The sequence below is a fragment of the Drosophila mauritiana genome, chromosome 3L, assembly GCF_004382145.1.
Source record: "Drosophila mauritiana strain mau12 chromosome 3L, ASM438214v1, whole genome shotgun sequence".
NCBI classification, from domain to species: domain Eukaryota; kingdom Metazoa; phylum Arthropoda; class Insecta; order Diptera; family Drosophilidae; genus Drosophila; species Drosophila mauritiana.
In genome coordinates this window covers 3,189,344-3,201,633 of record NC_046669.1, presented here as the reverse complement: position 1 = coordinate 3,201,633, position 12,290 = coordinate 3,189,344, and the positions used below count along the sequence as shown (strand labels likewise).

Here is a 12,290-nt window from a genome sequence, read left to right as displayed (position 1 = left end):
AAGCCAGGAGCGAATCGTGCAAAGATAAGCCAGTTGACAACAAGTCGACGTGTTGAGGTTGAGTCTGAAATTCTACGTCCAAGCAAAAAGCAGAATCATGACTGGAATTATGAAAGATACAATTATTAATAGAAGGAGAAGGAGGTGGGGGTATGCTTAAACGAGTATTATTTTAAAATCGACTGGAAAAAATGCAGCGGCGAAAATGCTTCTTGTACTTGGACTTTTTCTTTTCGGACTTTCGGGGTTTTCTGTCTCGATTATAATGCAGCGAAAAAACACATGTAACTTTCTAAAATGCAAATGGCACTGCAATGGAAAATCATGAGTGCTTTTCAATTTCAGAAGCATCCGAAATTAAACACGTGGGCGTTGGAATTGAAATGTGGTATCGCCCCTTCATTTTCTGCCACTGATCACTGAGTCGCGTGCACGCTGCGTATACGTGATATGGCGTTGGGCGGCGATGCAGGCCCACTTTCTAGCGGCACTTAAATTAATTAAGCTTCCATCAAATGCCCAAGTTGACAGTTCAACTGACAGCGGCACGTCGCCACCTGTCACTTAGTGGAGCATTCCTCGGAACGCGCTTAGAAATTATCCAAAACTTATTTGCCAAATCTCCTGACCCACGCCCACGCCCACGCCCACTTCCACTGACACTTCCTTTTGGCCAAAATCCATTGATACTATTTATGATTATTCGCAAACACTGCACGTTGGTCACCGTTATTCCACCCGAACCCAATCCCCAATCCCCATTGAGCAAATATTCGCGCCGCGAGAATTTCAATTGATTGTTGTAGTGATTTTTGCTTTGTTTTTTGGCAACTTATCGAGAACAGATCGTATCTGCATGATTGATGGCCAGGAGCCACACCCACCAGACATCCAGATCGACACCACCGCCCACTATAAAACTTAAAACAAAGTCCAAAATGCACTGAAAGCAATTGACACTCGCTTTTAGAGTCCTGCCAAGCTGGGGAAATATGAAAAGTATTTCGGAATACAAAAGTTAGATGTTTCCAATGTTAGATTTGATGGATACTTTAAGGAATGCATTATCTAGAATCCCAATTAAAACATCCATACTATCTCCTTTTCTTTCTGTGCAAAGGTGTAGTTTAGAAAGTGCTGAAAACTAAACTATTTCTGTTTCTCTTACGATCAATTATGTCGCACACGTTTGCAGACACCTTCGGTTCCAGTTCCAATTCATTCCGATCCCCTCCAAGTCGGGCTGGAACTTGGACTTGCTCCCACGCATTGGGCCAAGTCAATTGAATTTTTATGGCCAATTTCATTGATTTTAATTTTGCTAATGATAAGCATTTCTTTGCACGAAACTCCCACTTGATGATAACGAGCGCGCTGCGGCATGTCAATTTGCTTTTCCTCACGCTGCATTTTAATGGCCCCAGGTTTTCTTTCAATTAATTTAAACAAGGTCAATATCAAAATGTAAAAGCCAAACGTGTCAGAATGCGTGTAAAGCTGATTAGTTGTAATTTGACTTTCTTTTCGACCCCTGGACTTTATACATTAACTCGAAATCCCACTAAGTTTTCGATATATCCGTGCAGACTTTTATTCAGAAACATTTCCAGTTGTGCCAGACAATCCGTTCAGATTTATTAGCCATAAATTTGGCGCTCGAGTTGTCAGACGTTTGTCAAACACAAATTTAATGGCTTATTACAAACATTTTGTGCATTTCATTTGGCATTCCGAGCACAATCTGCGCATGCGCAAATTGTTTTGGCCCACAGCGACACCCAAAAAAATTAATGAGCCCCACAGACGCGACTATTTTGGGCGTACTTCTTCGCCATTTGGTATTACGGAGCAGTAGAGCCCAGAATTGGGGCACAGAATTTAGAATCAGCAGGTGAAACTTCTTTAGGAATTCCAGCGATTATTGACCGCATTCTGATTGGGGGAACCCAAGTCTGCTGATCACACCCCAAAATGGAAGCAGGAAATGATGGGGCAGTTATGATAGGAAAATTTTGGAAGTTGCTACATCAAATAAGTAAATATTCAGATACGTCCAATTTAGTTTTCTTTAATAAGCATCATATAACATACGAATACAATAAATAATTGGCATAAATAACTTATGTCTAGTTTGTTTGCTCGCTGCGAATGTATCCGAAACAGTTCTTCGATTTCTCATTAAAGGTACACTTTAAAATTTAGTCATATATTTAAGGCATTGCACTAAGGGGGCTAAGGGTTACAGCTAAAATTGGTTTACTGGCATTTCATTCATTGTGCTAAAATTAATTTTGCTCTAGGGCCTTAGGGATTATTTAATAATCAGCGTCGTACCACGAATGTTAATCAAATAAATACAATAAATAATGTCTCCATTGGAGGTCAGAGTTCAGGTGGAGTGGCTTGGACTTGTGGGTTAATCTACTGCCACTGACCATACTGGTTGCGATAGGCCAGGTAGTGGGGATCCTGGATCTGCGACTGCTGCTGCGGCTGGCGCACCTGGTAGCTGTCCGTGGAGGAGTCCGTGTCCTCGACCGAGGGATCCGTCTGCAGGGAGCGCTTCCAGTAGCTACCCGGCTCGCTCCAGTCGTCCCCGTGGTCCTCGTAGTGGTGCTGATGGTGGGCATGTTCAACGTATACAACCTAGTTAGAAAATATGCAAAACGTGTGCCGTGAAGTGAGAAACACCAGAGGAAGTACCAAAGAGGCCCAAGAGTGTGAGTGGTTCGGTTTTATATTGACTGTATGTTTTGTGACTGTATCTGGGTGTATCTGAGTTTCATGTGTCTTTCTGTCTGTCCTGCAGGACTCTTTCAGAGCCATCAATTAGCTTCATCCGCCCAAAACTCGTACTTACACAGTGTGAAGGGAAAGACTTTGGAAACGAACTCTAAGATCTGTTTGAGGTTTTGGGTCTTAAAGTGTATGCTGTTATTAGAGAACACATTGGTTGGGATTTTCTGTTTCTTGTATAATATCTTTTTTTTTAGAGTTGTACGTTCCGAGAACGTTTGTGAGCTGTCCAAAATTTTACCATATCTGAAACCAAAGAGGTCTGAATTTGTTAGCATACGGCACATTTTGGAGTCGTTAGGTGGTTGGAACTCTGGTGATTGAAGCTTGAAGAGGTTCTGGAGCTGGTCCCCGAAAACAGTTAGAGAAGTTAGAGCGCTCGGGTGTTTTGGAAGGTATCAACGCATTTTACATATTTTATATACATCATTTGTTCAAGAGATAGAGAGTCGAGAGGCAGGGGCAGTTGGAAAGAGATTAGCAGAGGTACACAGAAGAATTGGTGATCATGATAACATAAAATTTTACCGAAAGAAAGATTTGTTTAAATTTGGAATTTAAAAGCATTTAAATGAATAAATAATCTAGTATAAGAACACGTTATATTTTAAATGAATTCACGCTCATACTTTTATGTTTTCACGATCAACCTTTAAATCAAATTAAATTTTCTTTATACATTTCTTGGTGAGAACCCTTCATTTTTGCTTGACAACAAACAGCATCGAAAACAAACCTTGGCCCATAAAAATGGTTGTTCACTTATGACTAGTGTAAGGACATTCTTATCAGAACTGAAAGAGTGCAGAAAATCCATTAGAGTCGGGTATCCCTTGGTCTAGCAACCTGAACATGATGTTCGTGTGTGTCAGTACAGTGAAACCGGGCTAAATGCCCCGGAACAAACTCACAGGATCTGGGACCCAAGCTCAACTCACCTTAGATGGCGGACTGCCGCGCTTCACATCGATCCAGAATCGGGCTATATTGATCAGCAGACCGATCAGGGCTATGGCAAAGAACTTGACCTGCAGATGGGCGCCCAGGATCTTGAGCAGCAGTTCGATTTTGGCTTTCAGGAAGCTGCCAATCATGATGAACTTGGCGATGGCCTTCTTCTTCTTCTTCTTCTTGCCGCGGGTCACTATATACATACGATAAAGGATGATCATAGGAAATTCGGATGCATTAATATCATTTTGCTCTGGGTTGATCACACTTACTTGGCTACATCGAACAAGAAACGCAAATAACATTTAAATTCTTCGCTTGGGAGGGTGGTGTTTGTTAGTATGAACTGCAGTGCGCGTTAAGTGCGTTAACGATAACGAAACGGCATTCAAAAAGCAAGCAAAAAGCAGGCAACTTAACTTAATTTAAACCAAACACTAAAATTATTTAAAATAACTTAATCTCCTGTATGCCAAAGATTTAAATTTACATTGAAAACATTTGGCGCATTACTGAAGAACTCAGCAGCGCCATCTACACAGCTAACAGAATAAGCTCAGGCTTGCGCATCTGTTATGTAGATGGCGCCACAAAAGAAACTTTTCAGGCTTCAGAAACACTTTTACCATTATGAATTTGATAAATGCTATGCCTTTGAAGAACCTACCTATTGAACCTACATAATTTATATAATAAATAATATATAATAATACAAATTATATATAATCTATCTTTTGCGATCTTTACACCATCACCAGATATAAACACAAACTTTATAAACCAGTCATCAAGACCAATACAGAATATTTTCGGTGAATTGTTTCAAAGATTATCTACTTCAAAAAGACATACTATTTTTAAGATGCCCAAATTAATTCTGAACATTTTTCCACCGAAAAAACTCTATATCACAGACAAAACTGGAAGCTTAGACATAGAAGGCACTAAGTTGTGCTTGAGAAAACGGTGCGCAAAAGTCATGTAAAACCACACGCAGCAAACAACACACACCTCCGTTACTTCTACCATAATTAAGTGGGTTCCTGTGCTTGCGTTTTCCCCCGCCGACTCCCGAGAGCACATCATCCGCGTCCGCCAGTTCGTCGAGCAGGCCCAATCCCAGACTGAGGTCGCTCTGCTCGTGCTCCACGACGGCTGACCCGTGTTGACCCTTGCGCTTCCGCTTGCCCTTCATGCGGCGCTTCTGCTTCCGTTTCCTCATCGGTTTTCCCACGGATGCTGTGTCATCGGCGCTCCCGTGACTGATCACCGAGGATCCGCCCTCGTGTCCCGAGTCCACTTCGTGGTGCTCCGGTGCCGCCTGGACCACCACCAAAGTGGAGGGCTGTGTCTCCGACCCGTGACCCTTCTTCTTGTTCTTCTTGCGCTTGCCGCCCTTCTTGTTCTTCTTGCGTTTACCGCCGCCCGGCTTTTTCAGTGCACCCGCCGCAGTTTCGTCGCCATCCTGCAGCTCGATGAATTCCACACCTGGATTTAAGAATATCAAGTTAGTAAGTTTTGTGAGAATGGGTAACCCCAAATTATCCCTAATCTTTACCTGTTGAAGTGTTGTCCTCGGCTAAGACAGGATTTTTCCCATCGCCTTGGGATTGCACTGCTGGCGCTCCACTGAACACACTTGGGGTGTTTTCCTTTTCAGTATCATTCTCGGGTGCTGAGACCGCCTCATCCACATCCTCGTCTTCGTTTTCAGCTTCAGTCTCTGGCTCGTGGTCCTGGTCCTGATCCTGTTCCGCCGTGCTGTCCGAGTCGACGTCCTCCTCATCCCGGTCATCATCCTCCTCCTCATCATCCTCCTCATTATTGGCATCCGCATCCTCATCCTCTGCATTTTCCTCCTCCTCCGCCGCATTGCTGGCATCGTCCGCATCCGCCTCTTCGTCATCTTCGGCACTATTTCCACTCTGATCAGTTTCACTATCATCCTCAGCCGCTTTCGGTGTCTGCAGATACTCGTATTCGCGACCTAGGAAGCTGCAGGTGATGGCGAAATGGAAAACAACAACAAAACAGGAAGATTAACACTCTGGCGAAAATCTACATTCAACCCGTTTGTCCACACTCACCCGTCCATGGATTCGGCCAGGTATTTCTTCATGTAATTCGTGCCGATCTCAATTTTCTTCAGTATCGTCGACGGCTTCTCTTTCACGGGCAACTCCGATGTGCTGTACCCTCTTCTCTCGATCGTGGCGTTCATCTGCCGATCGGCCTCGACTGTTCCAAAAAATAAAAAAAAAGTATGTGGAAATAATTTGGCGAAAAAAGAAAATGCTTTCGATTTTAATTGTTTTTCCATGTAAATTCCTGGCACGTTTGCTGTTTTTTTTTTAGAGTTGCGTGTATAATTTACAACCAACTCCTCCAAAATTCATTGATTATCGTACTTAGTGATCACTAAACCCTGGGGGTTTCCTTGACTTTTTCCTAGAGTCTCCCCACAATTGTAGTTTGAACTTCGAGTTTAGCTTGGAGGTTAGTGAAAATGCTAGCTTTTCATTGCTGGGAATTTTATTTGCCCACATATGTGGAAAAAACTATGCCTATACACACATTTTCCACTAACAATTGAAGATTGTTTTTGGCTCAAAGCTTTCTATATTTAAATGTTTTATAGTTATTATTATTGTTTCAGTGACATAATTTTCAGAATGTTGAATAAAACATAAAAATATCAAATTATTATTTTCATCAATTAAAATTTAAAAATACTTCTGTGTTCTTTGCATAAACTCACCTTTTAATTTCTGCCATTGGACATTGAGCTCTCCATCCCAAACATCCAGTATCCGACCGGATTGTTGGCGGGCACAGGTCCAGGGTTCCGCTCTGATGGGGCACAAGGCCAGGTCCAGATACGGTGATACCTCTGCAAGAAGACGGCCCGTTGAGATCAGCGTAAGTAAATACAGCAAAACTAGTCAAATATTAAATGGAAAACTGCCAACGAATTGGGCAAACGCGCGATTGACAGCTCGACTGACTTTCTGTCCGGGCAAACTCAGTGGGGATTTGTGGTCTGATTTGGCCAACATGGTCATGGCTCTAACTTGGCGCTTTTCAGCCAGTGCAAATATTTGAGTGAAAGTATGTGTGACCAGTACCACTGGGCAATCATTTCAACACCTTGTGTGGTTTGCTGACCACCGATGTGCGGTGCGTGCAGATGCATCGTACACCCCCCTTTGGATATCCATTATCCCAGTACACAATACCCGATGTTCGCGGCGCGAGCCATGTTTTAGTTAACATCGGAGATTGCCATCAATCAGTGATGGAGTGAAAAGCTCAGCGATTGCCGTCAATTAAAATTATTGCTACATGTCCAGTTTGATCGCATCTTAATTTGAGCCCATTTAAATGGGAATAAATTAATTTGTCGCGGCGGCAAAGATGCCATTGTAAATCAATTTACACAAAACATGCAACCAAATACGACATAGTTAGTAGCAAAATAAATACTAATTTATCTGGCGCCAAAAACATTAATAATTTTCCTCTCTCTGATGATACACAATTCCCAGATTTTCGCACAAATTGACCAATTTGTCCGCTACTTAAATTCATTAGTGTTTGCTTAGGCCTTTTGTTAATTTAATTGCATGAAAGGAGTCGTGATAAGTGAAAATGTAATGCTACTTCGTGTGTATTTTCTCATGTCGTTAGTTGTCTGTTTGTCACAATTTATTTGGCTCATTTCACTTTCAATGGCACCGACACAGCGCGTACTTTGACCCAAGGCTCCGCTAATATTTCCAAATTCAATGGCGAGTGAAAGCCGCGAGGAGATGCCACAAGTGCCCGCCTGTGAGAAATTGTTTACCTGCAACTCGTGGTGACATCCCATAGATAACATCCTGCTAAATTCGACCCACGCCGCTGGAAAACCGAATAACAACAAGGAAAACCTGTGCCAGAATGCGCAGAGTTAGGGAGCAAAGGAGTGCCAAGAAGGGAAATCGAAGACTCTGGGGAAGTTGAAAGAAAGCCACATCGTGATGCACTCAAAGGAATCTTCTTCTTTCGAAGAATATTGAAGATTTTCAGTTAGGCAAATATATTGGAAAACTATTAAATAATTTTCGAAATATTTTATATTCAATAGGCAACATTGAATGCAAATATAGAATATATGTGCTTGTCTAATCTTAAGTCTGCAGTATTTCTTTCAGTGTACTCCCTGGCGAGCATCTTTGATATTTGGCAGCTGTCCTCTTTGGCCGACAAATGTGGCACGTTACCTCCAGCTGCTTGGAAGCTGCTTAGCAGCCATTCTGGCCAAAACCTAACCAAGTTGCCATTTGCCATTTGGACCGATGATTTCGCCTGGGCCTCTGGGCTTTTCACTTTTCTTTACCATTTCGCTGGCAGGGCGTATGGTAATTCGATGGCAATGCCAATAATCCCTGTCCCAGCTAATTTCCAGTATCAAATGAACTTTCACTGCCGTGGAGGTTTATGCGTGGCTTACTTGTAGTTATATATTTATAGGTAGTCACTGAAAATGCTAGGCCTCGGCTTGATGATGGGTGACGCATTTGGCTATGGTAAGCCTTAACTTCTCCAGCTGGCCAACTGTAAACTGCTGCTGGACTGCTGGGCATGTGGGCCAACTTGCCGGCCATTTGGCTAATTCACCTTGCCTGAGGAGCGGCCATAACAGTAGCTCGTAAAATATTAGCATAATCACTGGAAATTCTGAGTTATTTTTCTTGGCCAGATTAAGTTGTAAACATGAAATGTGGCCACGGAGCATCGTGTGCGGCGTTTGAAAGTGAATCGAATGATTGGGGGCTTGTCTTACCGGAGACTGTCTTAAAAATAGATATAAAATTTAATAAAAGCACAGCCTTTAGCAAAGATTTTTTAAGGATTTGTTAAGCAATTGAGAAATATCGTGAATAAATTTTGCGATGTGAATCATTTGAAAGTGAATGTTGGGTGGGCTTGCTTTTGAAATCTAAGCCTAAGATACAGATAATATATTTCTTTTCTACTGAGGCCAGACACCCGTTGCAATTAAAATAATTAATAAGATTGCTCTACAAGACCATTAAATTATATTTTTTAAAGTCTATAAATTGATTCTTTCTGTCTGAGCTTCAAGCACTCGCCATTTAATTCCCCGCCAAACCTTTTTGGGCAGCTGAATTAAATACAATGATCTAGTGGTTTCGGCATTTAAAGCATCTCAGACTTCGTTTCAAAAGAATTTTATGGCCATTATAGAAATCGGACGGAACAATATGGCACTCTTAACCGTTAGCGTGCGACCCATCAGACATATACACTTGTGGGCATGAAGAGCTCTGCCGAGCTTGAAACTTTAATAAACTTTCACTGGTTTCGATCTGGCGCAGAATTTGAATTGAAGACACCGCCGACGACGAAGTCAACCGCAAGTTAAATGCAAACTCAAAACACAAACAAGACATGGCCGGCAGCTACAACTTGAGCAACATCGCCGCACATGTTGTATATTGATTAGAGCTCCACTTTGACTAGGCAAATCAATGGGTGCACTGAGGGAAACTCTGCCATGAAACCCGAAATATATTCTAATTTTTCATATTTGTAGTAGCAATACTTTAAGTTGTGTTGCACAGTCCATATTCATTTGAAATTTATAACTTGCTATCTAAGAAATATACATATGTAGTTATGATTGACAAGTTTATTGTTTAAATGTATAGTTATTCCAAGCCTCTCAAGTAAGAGTGTTGATACTCAGCTGGATCTGGTTTTGTTTATTAAGTGAGAAGTGTGCGCTGAGCAATTATGGAAATATTTCCACGCGTTTTCCTGTGTGGCAAATGGCTGCAACTGAAATGGTGATCCAAATCCCACTCGATGCTACGCAGAAACCAAGTGGCCCAAGTGGCGAGTCAAACTTGACAGATGGACCGCAGTTACAGCTTCATGTGGCTCCAGTTTGGCCATCTCTCCAAACTGGGCGAGATGCCAATGCCGATGCCAGAAAAGCGACAATTAAAAAATGAAATTAGATTTCATTCCAGTGAAGCGCAGCACTTTTCATTTTTGTGCGCTTCGCGACCAAAAATGTCGCCAATGCTGCTCCGTTTAGGAGTTTGCTTAGCCATGGTTTCCAGTGCGGCATTGTTTGCCTTTTGGCCAGACCCGTTCGGACCGGGCTTATTTAAATAGTAGGTGACTTGCCTCGGACACTCTCACATACAAATATGACGGTTATAACCCAATTACGAGTGTTTTTCAAGTTTTTCTGTTGTCTCTTGCGCCTCGCTTGGCTTTTGGTGTCGGCGCAATTTGTACAAGCCCCCGGAATGGAGACGCTCGTATATGCCCCTCCTCCGCGGGATAACTCCCTTCAAGTTTGGGTTGGCTCAACACCAAGTTGGTGTAGTCACCATCACCATCTAAATCTGACAGTATCGCGACTAAGAAATCAACTTGTTTGTACTGCACGGCTGTTTATCCATTCTTATTGTTTGCGTTGCCGTTGTTATTGCGCCTTTTACAGGTGTTTGCTCTTCGGAAGCTTCGGGGTTTTGGATTAAGTTGGCGGATTGATTGGGATACACATGTCTTTTGGATGAAATAAATTAGCCCTCTCACTAATGAATCCAAAATATAACTAGCCTTCATTATTTGTTATCTATTATTTCAGGCGTTGTTCAAGATAAGTCTTTATATGCAATGCATTATATTAGCATGCAACATAACGAAGCTTTTGTATTGATCTATAATTATTTCTTGGTGTATTCACAAGTATTACATTGTAAGATAACTATGATAAAATGATACACATACCACTTTCTAAATGAATGTGCAAAATATTTTTACTAACACATCGCCCACAACATATTCACAGTCCGCGCCCATTCCTTTATTTCCACTCCGTGACTTTCGTAATTAAATTTACATATCTCAAGTGCGGTTCAAGTGTATCTGATATTCGTTTAATCGGCGAGCAAAACGTTAATTCATGTTTGCTTGCCACTTCTTTAATGACTCGACATTCAGCGGGGCCTATGTCTATCGTAACACCCAACCAGCCGCCCTTCTTTCGGTTCTGGTTTAGTTGGTTATGACCCATATTACATGCTCAGAAGCAGATCGAGACGCCAAGTGCCCTAAACGATAACGAGGTGTATGCTTTTTCTGTCTGCTCAGCAATGGTAGTGCCTTCTTGCACTTGTTGCCGCGGCTTTGCTAATTGTTCGCCATGCACTCAAAGCTCTTTTGTGGCTTGAAACAAAGCTGAACAGCAGCGGGCACGAAAAAAGTGTCGTACGCTCCACAACGTAACAGAACCAAATTGGTAAGAACCAAGTCGCATGCAAGCTACTTTGTTATGCTGCATTGCCCATGGAAGTCACCTGATTGACAGCTCATAAAAACTTTAAGGTCTGGTTTGCCATCAACCATTTTTCGGTTAGGCCACCAAAATTTCTAAACAATATGTTAGATAGTTCCGAATAATATAATGTTTTCTCATTAGTATTTGGTACTAAAAGGGGGTGTGCAATACATATATTCTTCAAATATATTTTCACTGCAACTACTTATGATTTTTTCCCCAGGTGGAGAATCGTGTGCTGGCCAAGATTGACGCCTGTTTTACAGTGACAGCCCTGATGGATCGGCGGCCACTCTGGTGGCTCATAAATCTTGGCGATTCTTTGGCTTCGGTGGCAGTGACAGTGGCGACTTTCGTTTGGCGGCTGGCCGATTATATAATTGCCGAACGCTGAAATCGCCACTCTCACAGCCAGCTTAATGAACTGAAATTTCACTGCAATAAACGTATTTTACTTAGGGCTTTTGTTTATGTTTTGTTTCTTTGTCTGCTGGCTCACTACTCGTTATATTACACCAAAAAAATACGAAATTAAAATACAGAGAAATTTGGGAGCTGCGAGAGAGTCTCAGTAGCTTTGATTGGAGACCTGTCTTACCATTTAATCGTCGTCCAACTTGCTGGTGTGCTGGCGTTAAAGCCAGATCTGAACGATCTGCATGGCGGGCTGGCAAACTCCAGGCTTTGGCCAAAGAAATCTGCGTTGGCAGGAGCAGACAGATCAGGCCTGCTATAACCGTCGGCTGCCAGTCCATTTTGTATAGTTGGTATTGGCCGCCCCTCTCTTCTAATCTTCGATGTGGATTTATAATATATGTTCACTAGCACCGTTAGATGAAATCGGAAATCTGGAGAAACCAAAGTCAGCAGCACACACACGTGATTTATATACGCTTATCGGCACGCACAAGAACAACGGCGCTTTGTTCCATTTTCAAATTCTATTTTCCAAAAAACCCGAATCGAAAACCCGCGCGAATATGGTTTGTTGTTATGGGTAGGTGGTTATGTGGATGCACTGGCTCCTCGGCGATCTGCTCACGACCAAGTTCAAGGTAAGATTAAGCCATGACGCGCATACGTAAGAAGTTTTATACCAAACCGCGACTTAAGAGAGTGCGATGTGAAAGCGCTCATGCAGCGGCTCTTTGGAAAGTTGGCAGCCGAGGTGGCCAAAAGCGGC

At 42.3% G+C, this 12,290-nt stretch overlaps 1 protein-coding gene across 3 annotated transcripts; it reads right to left on the bottom strand.

Moving 5' to 3' along the window:
• Positions 1 to 2,332: 2,332 nt before the first annotated feature.
• Positions 2,333 to 12,161, bottom strand: LOC117141353 (aspartic and glutamic acid-rich protein). Of its 3 annotated transcripts, none has more exons than XM_033304758.1 (7): positions 11,706 to 12,161; positions 6,506 to 6,637; positions 5,835 to 5,985; positions 5,306 to 5,742; positions 4,759 to 5,235; positions 3,735 to 3,940; positions 2,333 to 2,646 (listed from the first exon to the last, which is right to left on the bottom strand). In XM_033304758.1, the coding sequence occupies exons 1-7, from the start codon at positions 11,860 to 11,862 to the stop codon at positions 2,422 to 2,424; spliced, it is 1,785 nt and encodes a 594-aa protein (XP_033160649.1). In that variant the 5' UTR covers positions 11,863 to 12,161; the 3' UTR covers positions 2,333 to 2,421. The 3 variants fall into 3 exon arrangements, with proteins under 3 accessions (XP_033160649.1, XP_033160650.1, XP_033160651.1); XM_033304759.1 differs by having other exon boundaries at positions 2,333 to 2,616; XM_033304760.1 differs by lacking the exon at positions 2,333 to 2,646 and adding an exon at positions 2,983 to 3,042.
• Positions 12,162 to 12,290: the final 129 nt, after the last annotated feature.

What these genes read in the sequence shown, in the direction of transcription:
- LOC117141353 (XM_033304758.1), bottom strand. Translation starts at nt 11,862, where the DNA reads ATGGACTGGCAGCCGACGGTTATAGCAGGCCTGATCTGTCTGCTCCTG. An exon ending in AGTTGGACGACGATTAAATG is followed by an intron (nt 6,638 to 11,705) that starts GTAAGACAGGTC and finishes GTCTTCTTGCAG; the next exon opens with AGGTATCACCGTATCTGGAC. An exon ending in GCGGCAGTCCGCCATCTAAG is followed by an intron (nt 2,647 to 3,734) that starts GTGAGTTGAGCT and finishes TTTTCTAACTAG; the next exon opens with GTTGTATACGTTGAACATGC.